The sequence below is a fragment of the Anas platyrhynchos genome, chromosome 1 (genome assembly GCF_047663525.1).
Source record: "Anas platyrhynchos isolate ZD024472 breed Pekin duck chromosome 1, IASCAAS_PekinDuck_T2T, whole genome shotgun sequence".
Lineage (NCBI taxonomy): Eukaryota > Metazoa > Chordata > Aves > Anseriformes > Anatidae > Anas > Anas platyrhynchos.
This window is the reverse complement of record NC_092587.1, coordinates 205627034-205648415: the sequence shown is the minus strand read 5'-3', so window position 1 is coordinate 205648415 and position 21382 is coordinate 205627034. Positions and strand designations below refer to the sequence as shown.

At 59.6% G+C, this 21382-nt stretch overlaps 2 protein-coding genes across 5 annotated transcripts in view; both read right to left on the bottom strand.

Moving 5' to 3' along the window:
* Positions 1 to 5422, bottom strand: part of RELT (RELT TNF receptor) — a 66835-nt gene extending 61413 nt beyond the window's left edge. For 3 of the 4 annotated variants that reach the window (XR_011806594.1, XR_011806595.1, XM_072032928.1), the window contains exons 1-8: positions 5285 to 5422; positions 2120 to 2343; positions 1428 to 1502; positions 1149 to 1300; positions 953 to 1038; positions 502 to 720; positions 176 to 256; positions 4 to 85 (exon numbers count right to left, since the gene is read on the bottom strand). Coding sequence is in view for 2 of the 4 variants with exons in the window: in XM_072032928.1 (XP_071889029.1) it covers positions 4 to 85; positions 176 to 256; positions 502 to 720; positions 953 to 1038; positions 1149 to 1300; positions 1428 to 1502; positions 2120 to 2149 (725 nt within the window). In the remaining 2 variants the exon portion in view is untranslated. The remainder of the gene's footprint in view (positions 1 to 3; positions 86 to 175; positions 257 to 501; positions 721 to 952; positions 1039 to 1148; positions 1301 to 1427; positions 1503 to 2119; positions 2344 to 5284) is intronic. The other variant, XM_072032929.1, reaches the window with a different exon arrangement.
* An 872-nt stretch (positions 5423 to 6294) lies between these two features.
* Positions 6295 to 21382, bottom strand: part of ARHGEF17 (Rho guanine nucleotide exchange factor 17) — a 36772-nt gene continuing 21684 nt past the window's right edge. The window contains exons 2-21 of the mRNA XM_072032927.1: positions 21094 to 21171; positions 19283 to 19465; positions 18765 to 18881; positions 18406 to 18498; positions 17991 to 18167; positions 17573 to 17623; positions 16857 to 16966; positions 16578 to 16663; positions 16270 to 16388; positions 15418 to 15631; positions 15252 to 15325; positions 14919 to 15112; positions 14589 to 14839; positions 13956 to 14202; positions 13781 to 13867; positions 13628 to 13695; positions 13226 to 13374; positions 12961 to 13135; positions 9328 to 9570; positions 6295 to 7061 (exon numbers count right to left, since the gene is read on the bottom strand). Coding sequence (XP_071889028.1) covers positions 6868 to 7061; positions 9328 to 9570; positions 12961 to 13135; positions 13226 to 13374; positions 13628 to 13695; positions 13781 to 13867; positions 13956 to 14202; positions 14589 to 14839; positions 14919 to 15112; positions 15252 to 15325; positions 15418 to 15631; positions 16270 to 16388; positions 16578 to 16663; positions 16857 to 16966; positions 17573 to 17623; positions 17991 to 18167; positions 18406 to 18498; positions 18765 to 18881; positions 19283 to 19465; positions 21094 to 21171 — 2910 coding nt within the window. The 3' untranslated portion in view covers positions 6295 to 6867. The remainder of the gene's footprint in view (positions 7062 to 9327; positions 9571 to 12960; positions 13136 to 13225; positions 13375 to 13627; positions 13696 to 13780; positions 13868 to 13955; positions 14203 to 14588; positions 14840 to 14918; positions 15113 to 15251; positions 15326 to 15417; positions 15632 to 16269; positions 16389 to 16577; positions 16664 to 16856; positions 16967 to 17572; positions 17624 to 17990; positions 18168 to 18405; positions 18499 to 18764; positions 18882 to 19282; positions 19466 to 21093; positions 21172 to 21382) is intronic.

Genomic DNA, 21382 nt, shown 5'->3' with positions numbered 1-21382 from the left:
CACTTAAAGGCAGGTTTGCAGCCCGGTGCCATGAGCTGTGCCTTGTGATGCTCCTTCAGCAGCTCCTCCAGCGCCGCGGCGTTTTCTGCAGGAGGGGGGGACACCAAAGGGTCACCTCGGCGCCCCAAACCCTTCCCCAGCTATTTGGGGACCCCCCCCCGTCACCCCTCGAGACCTTTCTTCTCCGTGATCAGGCGCACCAGGACCCCGATGGTGTCCTCGTTGGCGTCCTCGATCTGGTAGACGGAGCTGGGACCTGGAGGCACACGGAGGGGGCTCGGTGGCACGCTGGCCACGGGGACAATTTGGGGACCAAAAGCCACGGGGATGCGCTCGAACAGGGCGAAGTGGCTTGGGGGTGACCCCAAATGAGCCACATCCAGCCACATCCAGATCTGGGACCTTTTTGGGGTCCAAACCCACCCCACCCCGGGCTTGGGGCTCAGCAGCACCCCGACCCTGGGGGCGCACGGGACCGGGGCGCACGGGACCGGGGCTCACCGGTGCCGAGCCCGGGCTCGGGCTCCTTGTGCGCGGTGCAGTGGTAGCCCTTCTTCTTCAGCAGGTTGCAGACGAGGATGCCCAACAAGCCCATGGCACAGAAGATGGGCACGATGGCCAACACGGCCGACTGCGCCGCCGCCGCCTCCTCCGGCCGAGCTTCCCGCGTGCCATTGCTCCCCCGCGGTGCCGAAGCGCTCCGGGCTCGCCGCCGGCCTGCTGGAAGCACCCGGAGCGTTTTTTTTGGCAAAGCTCCCCCACCCATGCCACAAGCAGGAGCGTCCTCAGCTGCTGCCAGGTGGGCAGGATGTCACCCACAGCCCCCAGGTGACAGCGAGGTGGGGTAGGGGATGGCGCGCACCCATCCTGCCCGCGCTCCAGCACAGCCCCACGACGCAATGAAGCTGAAATCTCCCAGCCCGAGCACCCGACGGTGCCATCCTGCACCCACCTGGGCACCCCGGGGTGCTGGGGGGGGCGGCGGAGCAGGGCAGGCACCGGCCCCGGGGCTCCCTCTCGCCATCAGGGCTGTAAAACCTGCGGGGTGCAGCGTGAGGGTCAGGGCTGGGGACGGAGCGGGTTTGCGCAAACCCCCCCAAAACCCCAAAAAACAGCACCCTAAGGAGCAAACCCCGCTGAGGGCTCACCCGTGCACGCAGCCTCCGCAGAGGGCGTCGGTTGCTGCCGTCCCTGGTGCCAGGAGGAGGCGGCTGGTGGCGTGGCAGCGGGTGTGCGGGGCGCACGGCGCGTCCCCCGGGGAGAAAGCACCGGGGGGGCACGGGCGGCACGAGCCACACGCCTGCAGGGGTGGAAAAGGAGGTGAGGGATGGATGAGGAGGTGAGGGATGGATGGAGCCCGCACGGTGGCCGTGCCACAGTCGGCTTCTGCCTTCTGGGATGGAGATGCTGCTTTTTTCGCCGCTTACCCCAATGGGTTCCTCTCCGGGTGGGCATCGTGGCGCCCCGCAGCCTGCGGTCACCGCGCCGGGGCCGCTCAGCACCTGTGGGAGAAGCAGGGGTGGTGCTGAGCCCATCCCAAGCATCGTGGTGGATGCAAAAGCGTCTTGGAGGCAGGATTGATGCGAAGAGATCGCACGCACCGTGCCGCCAGCAATGGGGTGGGTGCGTGCAGCGCAGCGGGTGCCACCCCCACGCTCCCAAAATGCTGGGTGCAAGCCCAACGCCGGGGCCGTGGTGGATGCAAAAACCCATCGGGAGCAACGTGCCAGGCACCAGCCATCCCATAATACACACCGCAGCTTGATGCAAACCCGTTGCAGGTGACGGGGTGGAGGCAACCCCACCAGAAGCAAAGTGCCGGGCGCAAACCCGCTGCGCGCACTGCAGCGAGCGCAAACCAGGAGGAAAAAAATAAATAAAAAAAATAAAAATAAAATTCCCCAACCCCAACTGAGCACCCCTGGCATGGGCACGGGGTCAGGGTGGCTGTCCCAAAGCGGTCCCTGGCCCTATTGGTGCACGGGGGTTATTTTGGGATCACCCCAAGCACCCTGGGGTATTTCCACCGTCCCCAAGTGCCCTGGGCTGACCCCTCTCAGCCCTGGGGGGGGGCAGCAGGGGACAGGGACATCAGCGAGGGGGACGAGGCCGTACTCACCCCCAGGACGGTGACGAGCCACCAGCGCATCCCACTGCTCCTCGCCGGGGGACACCTGCAGGGAAACGGGGCCAGGAACCCCCCTGCTCCGCGCCACGGGGATGGGAAGGGGACGGGGACCCCCCCTTCTCCCCTAAATCCTGCCCTGGGGACAGCGAGGGCTCATGGTCTGGGTGCTTTTACACGAGCACCCCCTTTGGCAGCAGTTACGGGAAGCAATCCAGCTGAAAAAAATAAAAATAAATAAAAAAAAAATACAAGAAACAGTAAAAGGAACAGAAGAAGGGTATGGCACAGCCGGGGCGCTCCCCGGCCCCGTTTGCTGCAGCAGGGCAGCTTTGGGGTTACTTCCCAAACCCTAAAGTTTCCCTTATAATAGAGCAAAACACCCTCGAGACTGGGAAAAAAAATAATCCCAAACCCAAAAACCTCACACATTTTGCAGGAGCCCCTTTTGGGCGCAGCTGAAGCCCGGCCTTTAGTGACTCAGCACCCAAAGAAATCCCAATTTTAGCTTAAAAAGCCCCAAAACCCAGCCAGCACTCGCACCTCTCCCACGCCTTTCAGCGCCGCTAACACAACCTGCTCCTGCTCGAACCCCCCCGGGAGCCCTGTGCGCCCCCCTCCAAGCCCCCCTCTCCCTTCCTGTGGGGGAAAATTTGGCAAATTTGGGCAATTTCGCCAAATTTGACCGCAGACAAAATCAGATTGGGGGCACCCGTGCTCCCTGCAGCCTCAGTGCGTTTAATTAAAGGCAAATCATTAAAAGGCAACTGGAAGTTTTCCCAGGAATGGGGCAAAAAAAAAAGCTTTGGAGAGCACCCAGGCGCCCCAGTGCGCACTCAAAAAATCCCAAATCTGGGCTCACAAGTTGGCAAAACAACGTGCCCATGGTGGCGCCCTCTGCGCCCCGTTTGCTGCTGGATCCTCAAGGTTTGGGCAAGAAGAAATTGCCAAAAACCACCAGTTTTATGGGGTCAGAGCTTTATTGTTGCAAGGATGTTTCTGCCTCCAGTGCCACGAAGCAGGGAAGGGATTCGGGGGCTCAGGGACACCCCAAATCCCCCCGGGCACCAGGGCCATCGCCCCACAGCCCTCAAATTCTGCAGCTTTTCAGCTTCAGCTTTCGCGCCCAGTGCTAAATTTCAATATAATTATCAATAATAAATCAATTAAAAAAATAATCCACGGGAAATAAATGCAGATGGGGTGGGGGAGTGGGGACAACCCCTCTAAAACCCGCCCCCGAAGTGCTGGGGGTGCCGCTGCTGAAGGGGTCATTGTGTGCCGAGGGGGGGCTGGCACCGTAATGAGTAATTAGTGCCCGGCAGTAATTAGTAATTAGCCACCTGGGACGCAGCTGGTGCGGCAGGCGCCGTGTCAGGGTGTCCCAGTGCCTCCCAGTAGCTCCCAGTCTGTGGGGGGGGGGGTCCATGGGGTGGGTGGAGCGCAGGGGGGGCGAAACGGAGCCTGGAGAGGGGGAGGTGGCTCCCCAAACCCCCCCCCAAAGCATCCCCAAACCCACAGCCTCATCCCTGACAAATGACCCCAAAATCGACCTTCCCAGCCCCAAAACTTGTCGGTGGGGCTCCCCAGCCCCCCAGAATTTGGGCAGCTGCCCCTATATGGGAAGGGAGAGGGAAATCCCGCAGCAGCACAGGGTGCTGCAATGCAGATCCCCGCGCAGGGCACCCCGAGGTGACTCCTCACCCACCATAAAGCCCTAAAATCCTCCGGGGAGGCGGCGTTCGGGGCTCTGACGGCTCAGGATTTTGGGATGGGAGACGTTTAAATCCCTTTGGGGGTTTTGCTGAGGTTTCCCCCCCAGGGAAGGATTTGGGGTGGAGAGGATGAGCAGATCCGAGCGCCGCTGTGGGCACCCATGGGTGCGCACCCCATATCCCACCCCCGCTTGCACCGAGGTTCCCCTGACCCCCGTAGGGATTTTGGGGAGCACCCAAGGGCGAGCAGAGCCCGCACATCCCAGGACACAAACTTGAAGGGTTTTGGGGTAAGGGGCACGCTGTAAAAAGGGTTAACAGCTCCAGTGGGACCAGCCCCAGGCGGAGGACACTGGTCCCAGTACGTGCTTCGGACTGGGATGGACGCTGCCCTGGGATGCTCGAGCTACAGGGGAGGGATAAAGTTTGGGGACCGGGGCTCTGCCTGCTCCCAGCCACCAAAAACCCCAAAATAAAAAAGTGGAAACCTCCAGCCTCACCAGCACCAAATTCAGAAGTTTTTTAGGGAAAAGCTGACCTCTGCTCATCCCATATCCCCCCAGCACAGCCAGGGGGCAGGTGGTTTGGTTTTGGGGCCAGCAGCCCCCCATAATAAAATAAATCCTTTATTCCTGCCCCCCCCTTAACCCAAAGGTGCCCACAGGGATTTGGGGCAGGGTTTCCCCTCCCCATGGGTTTCAGCTGAGCGAAAAAAAAAATAGGAACTGTGCAGAAACCCTTTAGGAACAGCACTTGGTGGCCGCTTTGGCCGCACAAGGGGGGATTTTTGGGCCCCCCAGTGGGACCAAGCTCGGCCCCCTCAGACCCCATTAGGGCTGGGGGACCAAATAAACCTTAATGAGACGGCGGTGCGGAAGCCAAACGATCCCATAAACGGTGCCAGGAGCAGTGAGGGGGTGGCAGCCCCCCAGCAGAAGCACGTCCGGCTGGGATTTTCCACCTCCACCCCAAAAAAATTATATAAAAAAAAAGAAAAAAGCCCAAATCCCACAGTTCCTACCCATTTTCCCAGCCGGTTACCGCAGAGTTTCTCATAACCTACTTTCCCCCCCCTCCTCTCCTGCCCTATATTCCTGGTGCGGCTGAAGCCGGGGGGGGGCTCCAACCTGGGAGGGGGGGCTCCATCCCACTTGGGGGGCAATCAATACACCCCCCCCCTTTTATAATTACTTTTTTTCTCTTTTTTTTCCTTTTTTCCCCGCTTTTCCAAGAAGCGCAGCACACCGAACCAGCCCCCAAAACAAGCATCCCCCCCCCAAACCTCCCCAAAACCTCCCCAAAACCCCCCAAAATCCCCTCTCCGCCCCCCCGGGGGGGGGGGAAATTCCCCCTTTACAACCCCAACCCGAGCCCCCCGACCCCAGAAACCCCCCCCCGAGGTGAAATACCCTCGGGGGGGGGGGGGGGGCACAGGGACACTCACCTGTCCCCCCCCTCATGGGGGTGACACCGGGGGGGTCCCGTCGGGGCCGCCCCCGCGGCCGCTGCTTTATGAATGGAGCCCACGGCGCGCTCCGGGCCCCCCCCCCGGCCCCGCCCCCTTTGTGACGTCACAATGCGGGGCTCCCCCCTCTTTGTGACGTCAGCGCCCCGCCCCGAGGATCTCCCCCCCCCCCCCGCCCTTTCCCACGGGCAGCGCCGCCTGGCGGGGGAGGGGGAGTGGGATCGGGGGTGGGGGGGGATTTTGGGGTGAAAAATAGGGGAAAAATTAAAATCGGGGTGGGCGGAGACGCCACGAGGCAGGGGATTTGAAGAAAATTGAGGTTTTTTTAATGATTTTTGCCCCCTTTTTTTTTTTTTTTTTTTTTTGGGGGGGTCTGCGGGGACACCCATGGGTGCTGGCCCCCATTGAGCCCCCAAATCCCGACCCCTTCCCCAGGGGTGACACCCTTGGCCCGGCGGTTTGGGGTTTTCTTCCTCCCACCGGAGTCTTCATCGCTGCCGGCCCTGGGGGACTTTGGTAACCCCCCCCCCCGGGGGGGGGTCCCCATCCTTGCCCTGTCCCAAGGAGGAACCCATGACCATGATAGGTGGTAGAGTCCCTATAGGGCACAGCAGGGAGTTTTGGGGTCCTCGGTGGGCAACGGGGACCGAGAGGTTACAAAACCCCATAGGAAATGTGGAGAGGGGGCAGAAAAAAAAAAATATTTTTTCCATTTCCCTCCATTATTCCCCCCCCCCAAACCCCCAGTGTGTCCCCATAGCGTCCCCAGCACATTTATGGGGTCCAGCAGTGATTTGGGGAAACTTTCACCCACATCCCAGCAGCTTCTCAGCATCCGAATCCCCCATTCTTGGGGGAAAAACCTACTCTGAACCCCAAAATCGCCTTTTCTGCCCCCATTGTGCGCTCCAGCTCCTCTTCCCATTTCTGCGCCCCCCCCCCCCCAAATAAATAGGGCTATTTCTATATATATAATATATATATATTTAAAACAAACGAACAAACAAACAGAGCTATCTGGGTGCTGGCGATGGAGCGAGCGGGTTAGCGGGAGGCCCTGGGGGGGCCACACAGTCCCTGGGGCGGTCCCGGAATAAGTGGGGAGGGGGTCACCGCCGTGCAGCAACCCCCCCATTTTATTTTATTTTATTTTATTTTTTTTAACCCCCCCCCCCAAAGCAGGCACACACAAAACCCGGGGAGAACGAGGCAGGGCGACGCTGTCCTCCTGCCATCCATCCCCCGGGGATGCTCGTTAAAGGCTTCGTTAGCTCCTTCCCAAGCAACGAGGTGCCCCCCCCCCAAAAAAAAATAAAGCAGCGCCCCGTGGTGGGGGGAGGCAGCTGGGGGGGGGTCCATCCATCCATCCATTCCCCCCCCAACCACCAGAGCACACAGAGAGCAGCCGGGCTGGAGAGATGAGACGTGCTGGGGCTAGGGGAGGTGGTCCTTGAGAAGAGGAAGGTGGGGGGGGGGGTGGTCCTTTGGGTGGGCGATTTGGGAGGAGGGGGGGGGTCCCCAGGGTGGGTGGCTGGGTGGCTGGGGGGGGGGTCGCCAGCCCCTCACACCCGCCAGAGGAGGAGGTGGTTGGTGCTGTCGTCGCGGCCCACGGTCTCGCTGCTGCTGGTCAGGCGGAAATCCTCGTAGCCGTCGCCGCCGCTGATCACCAGCATCTTGGCTTTGGGCAGGGCCAGGCTGGGGGCGCGGGGGCGAGCGGGGTCCCCCCGGGGTTCCGAGTCGCTCGGCTGCTCGGGGCCTGGGGTGGGAGAGGGGGGGGGGAATGGAGTAGGTGGGAGGGGGGCTTCTGGTGGTAATTAGCCCCTCCTGCCTCGCAATTAGCCCCTCCTATCTCATCTAGCCCCTCCCACTGCGGTTAGACACGCCCACTTTGATTAGCCCCTCCCACCCCAATTAGCCCCTCCCGCCCCAATTAGCCCCTCCCGCCCCAATTAGCCCCTCCCACTTCATATAGCTACCCTGGCCCCAATTAGCCTCTCCCACCCCAATTAGCCCCTCCCACTCCAATTAGCCCCTCCCACCCCCCAATTAGCACCACCCATTTCCATTTAGCCCCTCCCACCCCAAATAGCTCCCCGCCCCAATTATCCCCTCCCACCTCAATTATCCACTCCCATGTAGCTCCTCCCACCCCAAATAGTCCCTCCCATTGCCACATAGCTCCTCCCACCCCAATTAGCCCCTCCCACCCCAAATACCCCCTCCCATCCCAATTAGCACCACCCATTTCCATGTAACCCCTCCCACTCCCATGTAGCCCCCCCACTCCCATTAGCCCCTCCCAGCCCAATTAGCCCCTCCCACCCCAATTAGCCCCTCCCACCACATGTAGCCCCTCCCACCCCAATTAGCACCACCCATTTCCATTTAGCCCCTCCCACCCCAAATAGCTACCCCCACCCCAATTAGTCACTCCCACTCCCAATTAGCCCCTCCCACCCCAAATAGCCCCTCCCACTTCAATTAGCGCCACCCATTTCCATGTAGCCCCTCCCACCCCAAATAGCTCCCCACCCCAATTATCCCCTCCTACCCCAATTAGCCCCTCCCACTTCAATGTAGCCCCTCCCACTCCCATGTAGCCCCTCCCACTGCCATATAGCCCCTCCTACCCCAATTATCCCCTCCCACCCCAATTATCCCCACCCACCCCAATTAGTCCTTCCCACTCCCAGGCAGCCCCTCCCACCCAAATAGCTCCTCCCACCCCAAATAGCCCCTCCTATCCCCATGTAGCTCCTCCCACCCCAATTACCCCCTCCCATCCCAATTAGCATCTCCCATTTCCATGTAGCCCCTCCCACCGCACTGTAGCCCCTCCCACCCCAAATAGTCCCTCCCATTGCCACATAGCACCTCCCACCCCAAATAGCCCCTCCCACTCCAATTAGCCCCACCCACCCCATTAAACCTCTCCCACCCCATTAACCCCACCCACTCCTTTTAACCCCACCCACCCTTTAACCCCACCCACCCCCTTTAACCCCACCCATTAACCCCACCCACCCCATTAACCCCACCAACCCCATTAACCCCACCCACTCCATTAACCCCACCCACCCTTTAACCCCTCCCACCCCATTAACCCCACCCACCCCATTAACCCCACCCCCTTTAACCCCACCCACCCCCTTTAACCCCACCCACCCTTTAACCCCACCCACCCCATTAACCCCTCCCACCCCTATAACCCCTCCCACCCTTTAACCTCACCCACTCCCTTTAGTCCCTCCCACCCCATTAACTCCACCCACCCCATTAACCCCACCCACCCTTTAACCCCACCCACCCCATTAACCCCACCCATTAACCCCACCCACCCCATTAACCCCACCAACCCCATTAACCCCACCCACTCCATTAACCCCACCCACCCTTTAACCCCTCCCACCCCATTAACCCCACCCACCCCATTAACCCCACCCCCTTTAACCCCACCCACCCCCTTTAACCCCACCCACCCTTTAACCCCACCCACCCCATTAACCCCACCCACCCCATTAACCCCTCCCACCCCTATAACCCCTCCCACCCTTTAACCCCACCCACTCCCTTTAGTCCCTCCCACCCCATTAACTCCACCCACCCCATTAACCCCACCCACCCTTTAACCCCACCCACCCCATTAACCCCACCCATTAACCCCACCCACCCCATTAACCCCACCAACCCCATTAACCCCACCCACTCCATTAACCCCACCCACCCTTTAACCCCTCCCACCCCATTAACCCCTCCCACCCTTTAACCCCTCCCACCCTTTACCCCCACCCACCCTTTAACCCCACCCCCATTAACCCCACCCACCCCTTAACCCCACCCACCCCATTAACCCCTCCCACCCCATTAACCCCACCCACCCCATTAACCCCACCCACCCTTTAACCCCACCCACCCCCTTTAACCCCACCCACCCTTTAACCCCACCCACTCCCTTTAACCCCACCCACCCCATTAACCCCACCCACCCCATTAACCCCTCCCACCCCTTTATCCCCTCCTACCCTCCTGCCCGGGCAGCGGGAAGAGGAGGTCGAAGCCGTCGGGCAGGGGGATGGCGGCCAAGAAGCGGACGTGCCCCGTATGGCCCTGAGCCAACCCCACAAGCACCGGGGCCGCCTTGGCCGGCAGCGCCAGCGTCAGCACCACGCCGGCGCTCGTCCCGATCCACAGCAGCTCCTTGCAGGCCAGCAGCGCCGTGATGCGCAGGCACGCCGCCTTGTGCTGCCGGATGATGGCATCCGAGCCTGCGGGTGGGACGCGCCGTCAGCGTTGTCCCCCCCTCCCCCAAAAAAAAAACTCAGCCCGCCCCGCGCAACCCCTGTTTGGCAGCTCCCTGCGTGGTTTTGCATGGGATTTTGCAGTTGTTGCATGGTTTCTGCAAGGCATTTTGCAGCACTCGCTCTATTTCAGCATGGGGTTTGCAGATACCCAGGGGTGGTGCATTGCTGCACGGCATTTTGCAGCACCCACTCTATTTCTGCATGGCATTTTGCAGCACCCGCTCTTTTTGCAGCTGTCCAGCTGTGGTGCATTGCTGCATGGCATTTTGCAGCCCCCTGCCTGCTTTTGCATGGCATTTTGCACTTGCTGCATGATTTCTGCATGGCATTTTGCAGCACCTGCTCTATTTCTGCATGGCATTTTGCAGCTGTCTAGGTGTGGTGCATTGCTGCATGGCATTGGGCAGCTCCCTGCCTGGTTTTGCATGGCATTTTGCAGTTGTTGCATGGTTTCTGCATGGCATTTTGCAGCACCTGCTTTATTTCTGCATGGGGTTTGTAGATACCCAGGGGTGGTGCATTGCTGCATGGGATAATGCATCTGCCCGCCTGCTTTTGCATTGCATTCTGCAGCACCCGCTCTTTCTGCATGACATTTTACAGCTGTCCAGGCGTGGTGCATTGCTGCATGGAGTTGGGCAGCTCCCTGCCTGGTTTTGCATGGCATTTTGCATTTGTTGCATGGTTTCTGCACGGCATTTTGCAGCACCCGCTTTATTTCTGCATAGGGTTTGCAGATACTCAGGGGTGGTGCATTGCTGCATAGGATTTTGCAGCACCCACTCTATTTCTGCACGGCATTTTGCACTTGCTGTCCGATTTCTGCAAGGCATTTTGCAGCACCCGCTCTATTTCCATACAGGGTTTGTAGTTATCCAGGTGTGGTGCATTGCTGCATGGCATTCTGCAGCTCCCTGCCTTGTTTTGCATGGTGTTTTGCAGTTGTTGCATGGTTTCTGCAAGGCATTTTGCAGCACCTGCTCTATTTCAGCATGGGGTTTGCAGATACCCAGGGGTGGTGCATTGCTGCACGGCATTTTGCAGCACCCACTCTATTTCTGCATGGCATTTTGCAGCACCCGCTCTTTTTGCAGCTGTCCAGCTGTGGTGCATTGCTGCATGGCATTTTGCAGCCCCCTGCCTGCTTTTGCATGGCATTTTGCACTTGCTGCATGATTTCTGCATGGCGTTTTGCAGCACCTGCTCTATTTCTGCATGGCATTTTGCAGCTGTCTAGGTGTGGTGCATTGCTGCATGGCATTGGGCAGCACCCACTCTGTTTCTGCATGGCATTTTGCAGTTGCTGCATGATTTCTGCAAGGCATTTTGCAGCACCCGCTTTATTTCTGCATAGGGTTTGCAGATACCCAGGGGTGGTGCATTGCTACATAGGATTATGGAGCTGCCCGCCTGGTTTTGCATGGCATTTTGCAGCACCCGCTCTATTTCTGCATGGCATTTTACAGCTGTCCAGGTGTGGTTCATTGCTGCATGGCATTGGGCAGCTCCCTGCATGGTTTTGTGCAGCATTTTGCAGTTGCTACATGATTTCTGCAAGGCATTTTGCAGCACCCGCTCTATTTCGGCACGGGGTTTGCAGATACTCAGGGGTGGTGCATTGCTGCACTGCATTTTGCAGCACCCACTCTATTTCTGCATGGCATTTTGCAGCTGCTTTCTGCATTTTGCAGCATCCCCTCAATCTCTGCGTGGCATGTTGCAGCACCCACTCTGCTTCTGCATGGGGTTTGCAGCCATCCTGGTGTGGTGCATTGCTGCATGGCATTTTGCAGCTCCCTGCCTGGTTTTGCATGGGGTTTTCCAGTTGCTGCATGATTTCTGCACGGCATTCTGCAGCATCCACTCTATCTCTGCATGGCATTTTGCAGCACCTGCTATTTCTGCATGGCATTTTGCACCTGCTTTCTGATTTTTGCATAGCATTTTGCAGCATCCTCTCTCTCTCTGCATGCCATTTAGTGACCATCCAGGTGTTGTGCTATTGCTGCATGACATTTTGTAGCTGCCTGTCTGGTTTTGCATGGCATTTTGCAGCAGCTGATGATTTCTTCATGGCATTTCCTAGCACCCACTCTATTTCTTCATGGCATTTTTCAGCTGCTTTATACTTTCTGCATTTTGCAGCATCCCCTCTATCTCTGCATGGCACATTGCAGCATTCGATCTACTTCTGCATGGTGTTTGCAGCATTCCTGCAAGGCATTTGGCAGCTCCCTACCTGGTTTTGCATGGCTTTTTGCAGCAGCTGCATGTTTTCTGCATGACATTTCCCAGCACCCACTGTATTTCTGCACAGCATTTTACAGCTGCTGCATGATTTCTGCACGGCATTTTGCAGCACCCACTCTATTTCTGCACAGGGTTTGCAGACACCCAGGTGTGGTGCTATTGCTGCATGGGATTATGGAGCCACCTGCCTGGTTTACGCATGGCATTTTGGAGCTGCTGCTTGATTTCTGTGCAGCATTTTGCAGCAACTGCTTGATTTCTGCACGGCATTTTGCAGCTACTGCATGATTTCTGCATGGCATTTCGCCGCACCCACTCTATTTCTGCATCGTGTTTTACAGCAACTGCTATTTCTGCATGGCATTTCACAGCACCCACTCTATTTCTGCATGACATTTTGCAGCCATCCAGGTGTTGTGCTATTGTTGCATGAGATTTTGTAGTTGCTTTCTGATTTCTGCATGGCATTTCACAGCAACTGCTATTTCTGCATGGGGTTTTGCAGCCACACAATAGGGATTGCCCTGTTCCTGCATGGGGTTTTGCAGCTACTTTGCTATTTCTCCATGGGATTTTGCAGCTGCATCCTGATTTCTGCATGGGGTTTTGAGACAGCTGTCTTATTTCTGCATGGGATCAATCATGCCACCACCCAGGCGTTCCGCTATTGCTTTTTAGGATTTTTTATCTGCTACCCTATTTTTTCTTTGGAACCTTGCAGCAACTGCTTTATTTCTGCATGGGGTTTTGCAGCTACCCAGGAATCGCCCTATTTCCACTTGGAGTTTTGCTACCATTACGCTATTCTGCATGGGATTTTGGAGCTGCATCCTCATTCTGAGGATTTTTGCAGCTGCCTTGGGGTTGCCCTATCTGTGCTTAGGATGCTTTTGCATCCTTATTCCTGCGTGGGATTTTGCAGCTGCCCAGGGGCTGCAAAATGCAGAAGCTGAACTCATTGGGTTCGATCCTTGATGCTGGCTGAGGATATTGATGCATTTCGCAGCAGCGGATGCTGCGGGGAGGAGCGCGTTTTTAAGAGAGGCGATGCGCACGGAACAGAAAATGGGAAAACACCTGGAAACGGTAATTTTGGGGTCTTACCAGCCAGCATCTTGTGCACGGGGGGGGTGACATCTGCCTCGGCCAGCTGCTCGTAGCTGGTGGCGTGGTAGAGGCGCACCTGGGCGCTGCCCTGCAGCGCGACCCAGACGCCGGGCCCCGCGCTCACCATGCAGGTCACGCTGCGACCGCTGTCCTGCCCCACGTGGAGCGTGTGCTGTGGGGGACAGAGCCACACCGATGCCACCCGGAGCCTCTGGGGACCGTCCCCAGCTCCCCCTGGCTCGGGGTGTGGTGCTTGTCCTACCTCCTGCACCAGCGTGGCCGTGTTGAGGACGATGACCCGGTTCTGGCAGCCGCACCACAGCTTCCCCGCCACCGCCACCATCTTCGTGATGGGGCTCCCCGGGGAGCCCAGGGACAGGGATTTGGAGTTTTGGGGGTCCCAGAAGCGACCTGTGAGGACAGTGGGAAATGGGGAGGGTTTATAAAGCACCAAATCCCCAGCTTGAGCTGGTTAGGGGGGATGCTGATGGATCCCCCTTTATAGGGCAGGTGGTGTCCATGGGGGGACACAGTTGGCAGGGCCCACATGCTGTGAATTTGGGGTTGCATCCCTCGAGGGATAGCCCTCCCTGGGGACACAGAGGAGCTGCAGGCACCCAGAGCATCCCCTGCTGGGACCCGACGACCCCAAATCCAGCCTCACCTGCCTCCCGCTGGTACGCAATGAGCTCCCCGTTGGCCAAGGACACAAAAACTTGGTTATCGAGGTATCTGTGGGAAGAGACCAGCTTTGAGAGATGCTGCCGGACCGCCCCAAACCCATCCCGGGGGGCCAAAAAGCCTCCTGCCCTCTTACAAGATGCACATGACGGAGGCGGCGTGCTGCATCTTCATGCTGTTCTTCCTGTTGCGGATGTTATCCGAGGACTGGTACACGTGGATGCTGCGGAGACGAGGCAGAAAGACGGCGTTGAGGCTCCCCTAAAACCCGGGGGAGCCTCAATCGAGGTCCCTCCTCGCCGGGCACGCACCAGCCGTCCTCGGTGCCCAACCACATGGAGCTCTGGTAGGCTTCGGGGTCGAGGCTCAGCAGGTCCTCGAGGCTGCCCCGGGTGAAGGAGCCGCGGCTGGAGCGCCGCAGGGCTCGGCCGTCCGTGGGGCTCTCGCCGTGCCGGCTCTGCCCGAAGGTGGTGGCGAGGGGGAGGAAGCCGGGCTCCTGCTCCTCCTCCGAGCTCGTCGTCTCCGCCGCCGCCTCCTTGCAGCTCGGGATTTCCTCGTCTGGAAGGGGTGAGGAGGAAGGTTGGGTGGTGAACACCCAGCGATGGCCATGGGGATGGGGAGGAGAGCATGGGGCGTTGCGCCCCGGGCTGTCGTGGCGATGTGGGGAAGGAGGGACGGATGCTGACCCCAAAACACACCAGAATTTACCCCAAACGGGGGACAAGCTGCTGCCCCAACAGCATCACAGGCTCCAAATTAGGACATCCCTATCTCTTTTCCCAGGGCTTCTTCATCTTAAAAGGCAAAAGGAACCCCTTTTTTTTGCGATGTGCAACAAACTCGAGGCAGAGTGGGGACCGACTGCTGGGACAATCAGCGCTGCCCATCGTTTTGGGGCAAAACAATGCATTTTCCTTAATTAGGGGCCAACGGGGGCAACTCACTGCCGAAGCTGGAGGAGATGGTGGAGTGGCTGGCCTGGCTCTGCAGCGTGCCCGAGGGGCTGGGCGAGGACTCGTCGTCCGTGTCGTCGCTGTCGAAGGGCACCAGCTCCCTGTGGGCGCTGTCGACGGGCTCGGAGAGCTCCAACGACGAGCCCGAGATGGAGATGTGCAGGCACTGCTGTGGCCCCGCGTCCTCCAACTGCGCCGGGGCCGGCTCCGAGGACGGGCTGGCCACGGGCTCGGCGCGTTCCCTGCCGCGGGGACAGCCGCAGCTCCAGCACCGGGACGTGGTGACGCCGGTGCCGAGGGCGCACGGTGCCGGTGCCGTACCTGTAGGCTCGTTTGAGGCCGGGCACGGAGGCGATGCAGAGGATCCTGGCCGAGCAGACGGCGATGCACGCCTCGACGGTGGGTTCCTTGCGGATGCTGAGCAGGCAGACCTGCCCCACGTAGCCGTCGCTGTTGCACACCCAGACCTCGTGGGCGTTTTCCGGGCTGCTGTGGCTGGGAGAAGCACAAGAAAACTGCAAGGGGGCAAAAGACAAGGAGAGGTCACTTGGGAAAGGCAGCAGCAAGGCGGCGGCAAGCTGGCATCCCAATAATCAAGGGGGATGCTTAAATAAAACCCTCCCGGGGAGGTCCGGGAGGGGCAGGAGGACCAACCTGCATCCCGCTCCTCGTCTTCATGATGGGGATGGCCTTGAGGAACTCCGGGTCCAGGCAGTTTTTGCTGGAAGCTGGGAAAATAAGGTGAGAAGGAGGTGGTTCTGCCAACGTCGGGCATGGTGCTGAGCCCATTTGGGCGTCCCACCCCGCGTCCCGGCCTTACCCAGCTTCTTCTTGGCGTCCTCGAAGGCTTGCTCGAAACCGAGCCGCGCGTCGGGGTTGGGGAACTCGAAGATGAAGGACTCGGTGCCGTCGGCCTTGGCGGCGCTGAGCTCCACTTTGTTGGGGGGGAAGGCCATGCTGAAGGACAGGGACTGCTTCTCCGCCAGCTCCCGGTGGATGGCGGCCATCAGGTCCTTGATCACGTCGTCCAGGCTCTGGGCAGGGGGACGATGGCATCAGGATCCAGCGGGGACACCCCAGCCGTGCGCCCACGTTGCATCTTGAGCATCCTCTGCAGGGCTGGTGGCAGCTGGGCCCTCTGACCATGGCCACCAGCCCTCCCAAGGTCCTTTGACCATGACAACAGCCCTACCAAAATCCATTGACCATGGCCACCAACCTTCCCAAGGTCCTTTGACCAGTCAAGGTCCTTTGACCATGGCCACCAGCCCTCCCAAGGTCCTTTGACCAGTCAAGGTGCTTTGACCACAGCCACCAGCCCTCCCAAAGTCATTTGACCACAGTCAACAGCCCTCCTGAAGTCCTTTGACCATGGCCACCAGCCCTCCCAAGGTCCTTTGACCATGACAACAGCCCTACCAAAGTCCATTGACCATGGCCACCAACCTTCCCAAGGTCCTTTGACCAGTCAAGGTCCTTTGACCATAGCCACCAGCCCTCCCAAGGTCCTTTGGCCATGACAAAAGCCCTCCCAAGGTCCTTAGACCAGTCAAGGTCCATTGACCATGGCCACCAGCCCTACCAAGGTCATTTCACCACGGCCACCACCCCTCCAGGGGACATCCCAGCATGTCCCATGGGGGACACCACCACCGTGGCGCCGTCCCCGTACCTGGTGGGGGAAGCTGAGGGTCTCCGACAGCTTGCTGACTTGCCCCAGCGTGTTGAGGTCCTCGTCCAGGCGGCTGATGCTCTTCTGGATGCTCTCCCTGTTGGTGGCTTGCGAGGCACCTGCATGGGGACATGGCCACACGGCATTAACCCCTTCCTCCCCAGCACCCCACAGAGGAGCCTTGTCCCCAAATTCTTTTAGCCGGAGCGGTGCCACCTCCAGTTATGGGATCCCTTGAGCCCATCACCCTCAGCTGGGGGTGAGCAATGGGTTTTGGGGTGTGGGGATGACAGCAGGCAGTGACAGACCTTTGACGATGTCCACGTCCTCCAGCGGCAACTTCCAGAGCAGCTTGTACTTGCTGGCGGTGTCGATGACGCTGGCCGCCGTGTACCTGCGGGGCAGGGGCTGGCTGAGCCTCGCCTGCACCCGGGCACCATCCCCAGCGCCCTAAAACCATCCCAGCCCACCAGGGACACCCCGAGGAGGTGGGATAACCCCAGAGAGCTGCGATGGGCGAGGGAACCAGCTGGGTGTGCCCCCGGCCACGGGGCGCCGGGGTGTCCCCCGCGCCCGGCGGCACTCACAGGCTCATGGAGCTGCGGCGGAGGGAGCCCGACTTGCGCTTCAGCGTGGTGCACACCAGCAGGTCCGTGAAGAGGAAGAGCGAGCGGTCCTTCTTCCCACCCACCGCCTTCTGCGGAGGTGCAGGAGACACGAGGGTGAATGCTGGTGGCACCCACCCCTGCCTAAGTTTCCCCAAATGGTGCTCAAAGGAGCCCATGGGATGCCAGGACCTCTGGGGTCCCTACCTTCAACCCCTCTGTCCATCCCTGAACCCAGGCTGCTGCAGGTTGTCCCTGTCCCAAGCCCATCTCATCTTTCCCCATGTAGTTCGGGAGTTTTATGTCATCTCCTTCCATACCTCCCTCCATCCATGTGTGCGTCCATCATCTGTCATCCATCCATCCATCCATCCATCCATCCATCCATCCATCCATCCATCCATCCATCCATCCATCCATCCATCCATCCATCCATCTCCATCCTTATCCATCTCCATCCATTTCCATCCATCCATCCATCCATCCATCCATCCATCCATCCATCCATCCATCCATCCATCCATCCATCCTTCACCCATTTCCATCCTTATCCATCTCCACCCACCCACCCACGGCTCCCCACGCACACTCAGCCCACGATCGCAGCCACCCCCTGCCCCGTTTGGTGCTCAGCACCACTCTGCTGCCTGGGCGGACACGCCGTGGGGACAAGGGACATGATGCCACCCCGCTCTTACCACTTCCACCACCATCTCCTGGCGCAGGAACCTGCGGAGCGGGGCCTGGAGCTGTGGGGATGAGGAGGTTCGTGAGTGGCTTCATCCCTGCCCCTGCACCCCCCTGGCACCGAGCCGTCACCCTGTCCCCTTCCCAAACCTCCCAGCAAGTGAGGATGAGGAAAGCAGGACCTGGATGAGAAAACAAGTGGCCCAACCTCGTTCAACCCATAAAGAGCAAAAATGGCTCATTTTGGGGCAAAAGGAAAGACCCACCCCATTGGCGTTTGGTGCTGGGTGTAGGTGCAGCACCCTTGGGTGCAGCAGGGCTGCAGAAAGGCTCGGCCAGGCTGGGTGTCCCCAATTCCCCGCAGCTGGCACCCCCATCACCCTCGCCCACGGCCACCCAGGACCCCACACCGAGCCCCCCCATCCGTACGTCCTCCATCCCTTCGATGTGGGACTCGATCTCCTGCACGATGCGGGCGTTCCTCTCCACCTCCTCGGCGCTCTTCATCCCCTTGTTGATCCTCTCGGCCACCTGCTTGATGTTGCGCTGGGCGTCGATGAGGAAGGGGTGGTCGGGGTGGTCCTCGGGGGTGTGCTTCAGCAGGTCCTGATGTGGGGACACCGCCGGGATGTCACCGCGGTGCCACCCCCTCGCCGAGCCCCCCCACCCAGCCACGGCGGTCTGGGGGCGCACCGAGCTGTGGATTTCGTGTCGAGGGAGGAAGAAAGGGCTGGGAGGGACGGGACGGCCCTAAAAGCTGCCCTTAACGAGGAGGGGGGGATGAGCCATGGTCTCACCCGCTCCCAGGACGGCATGGACCCCGTCCCGGCGCCGCTCCTCCTACCTTCACCAGCAGCTCGTACCGCGGGATCCTCTGCACGGGCTTGATCATCAGGTCGGACAGAGCCTGCTTCTCCTTGTTCTCCCGCATGCTTTGCTGCAAAAACAAGCAAAAAAAAAAAAAATCAGTGGGGACAAGGACGGGCCCGTTAGGAGGACACACGCTGTGACACCAGCCTTGGACCTGCAGCAACAACACTTTGGGGTCTTGGGCACTCCTTTTGACACCATCCGGAGTGATTCTGGCTCACCAGACCACGCTCCCCACAACAAAAGAGGCTGGAAAAATCCCAGTTTGGCCATGGATAACCAGTTTAATCCCATTAACCCTGACTCTGCTCCCCCAGTGGCCCCCACACCCACCTCCAGGAACTTGATGAACGCCGGCCGTGCCTCCTTGGCGATCCGGACGGCGTCCTTGGCGTTGAGGAAGTTATCGATGTAGGCGGAGTAGATGTTCACCAGCACGTCCTTGGAGAACTGGGGAGGAGGGTGGAAAAAAAAGAGGCAAAAAAAGGGGCTCGGCACGGGGTTCCCCCACACCTCCGGGCACGTTTGGGGCCGGAGGAGTTGTCCCAAGGGTTAACGGCGCCCGTGTGGGATCTGCCCAGGCTCAGCTCCCCGCCTCGATGCCTGAGGCCTGACATTGCTGCTCGAGGCAGAAACGCCGAGCTGCAGAGCCCCCGTTAAGCTAAAGCAGACCGAGGGCCTGGAGATCGTCTCTCCCCATCCCCGACGTGGTTTGCCCGTCCTTCCGTCATCCCCCTGCTCCCCGCTCCCGGGTTTTTTCCCTGCCAAAAGCAAAGCCTGGGCGCAGGGGGGAGCTTCGGGATGGACCCTTCTCATCCCCACCCCGCTACGGGATGGGGGTCGGGCCCTACCGACTGCACCAGGAGGTCGCCCACTTTCTGCTTCTCGTGCCAGTTCTGCACGCAGTCGTGGATCTGCTCCAGGAACTGCTCGTGGTGCTCCAGCAGCTCGGGGATCTGGTCGAAGATCTCATCCACCAGGGACGGGTCGCACAGCAGCGAGTTCTCCGGCTGCTTCAGCGGCTTCATGTAACCCTGCGGGGAAGGGTCAGCGCTGGGGCACCCACAGGTTTTTTGTTTCCACCTCCCCAGGTTTCATTGTTCAACCCATTTAAGCACCGGGAACCACAGCATCCTGCAGCAGGAGGGTCCCTGGGGAGCCCAGACAAGGTTTGGGATGCCCAAGGAGGCATCAACCCTGGGTCCTGCACGACTTTGGGGACCCATCAGAAGGATTAGACCAGCAGTTTGGGCACCCCACTTCTCCTGGACCCCATCCCATCCATTGTATCTCCATTTCAGTATCGGGTTTGGACAAGGAACCTTCAAAGCACTTTGTCCTCTGTCCCCCAGCCATGGCCTCAACGGCCTCCAACCCTTTGCTGTCGTGAATTTTGGTCCCCTCTGCGTTATCCAGATGGGAAATCGGGGCAGAACAACCGAATCTGCTGGTTCTTGGTGGGATTTAGGGTGTTTGGGACCAGGAGGGGCTGAACCAGCAGGGTGGATGTGCTGGGTCAAGCTCTGGAGCACCACCTCGCCCACCAACCTCCCTTGGCAATGGCCAACAAGTGATGCTCGGGGGCAGCAGGGCTCTACAAAACCACTTTCCAAGTGGTTCCACTTTCTCAAGCCCTCCAGGACATGGGGAGCTAAGCAGCGAGGCCAGGACCCACTCGGTGCTGCTTCAGGTGCCCCCATCTGAGCCGGCGAGGGAGGAATCCCCACCAAGGATGAGGTTCCCCAGGCTGATGGTGGAAATGTCACGGAGACCCAATTTAGAAGGGTCAAATCCTTCCCAAAGCTCCAAACCCAACGGGGCCAACACCTCCAGAGGGAGCTGGGCTGGGCCAGATTTGGTCCCCGCACCCCACCCAGCATGAAACTGGGCGAGTGGGGGACCAGATGGGGAGAAGAGCACAAACAGTTCCCAGAGACCAGCACAGACACGTTCTGACCATGAAATGTGCACAGTTCCCCCAAAATAAGACCCAGACCAGGCTCCTTTTGCCCCTCCGAGCCAAAAAGAGAAGCCTTGAGGGGTCCTCTCCTCCTGCGCACCATCTGGATGGGGACTTCTTGGGAACCCCAAGCCAGGTGTTGGGATGATGCTCAGGGGTTGGAATTAGCTCATTTAAAAAAAAAAAAAAAAAAGGGGGACCTAAAAAAGTCCCTGGCCCATGGCTGTGGGAGCTGGAGCAGACCAGAAAATGAGGGGGGTGTCGGGGATGGGGTGGGTTTGGAGACCCCCGATGCAGGACGCGCACCGGTGGGGGCCCCAGGAGGTGCAAGGGAGGGGTTTTGGGGAGCGAGCATGGGAACAAGCTCAGGGACATGACACTCCCCAGGTGACAGCAGATCCGGAACAGTTATGGGGTTGATTTGGGGGTGGAGGTGACCCCACACCCCATCCCCAGCAGTGCTGCTTTCCATATTTCTCCCACCACCGGTCCCGCTGTCCCCAACACTGCCACCGGTCCCCTCCCCATCCCAACACCAGGGCTCCAAATTCAGGTCCAGGGGACGCTCAGGAGGAAGGGACAACCCCGCTGTGACACCCCCGGACGTCCCCAGTGGGGTTTTTCTCCCCGCCGTGCGCCCCGTCGAGGCGGTGCCGGGGCCACCGCGTGTCACCCGCCCGCGCCCCCTCCGCGCCCCCTCACCTGCATCAAGGTGCGCAAGGACTCCACGTAGGACTGCTCCGTGTCCAGCAGCGTCATGATGACGTGCTTCCTCATGTCCTACACGGGCGGAGAGAAACCAAATGAAATCGGGGCGATCCGAGGGGCCAGGGGGGAACCCGGCGGCTACCTCGGGGCACCGAGGCGTCCCCTCCGCTGGTGGCGCAGGGGGGGCTGTGCGAGCACGGGAGCCCGGCGCTCGTCCAGCTCCCTCTCCACCCCGATGGAGGAATCCAGGAGGATTAGGAAGTACATGACACCGAGCGCACAG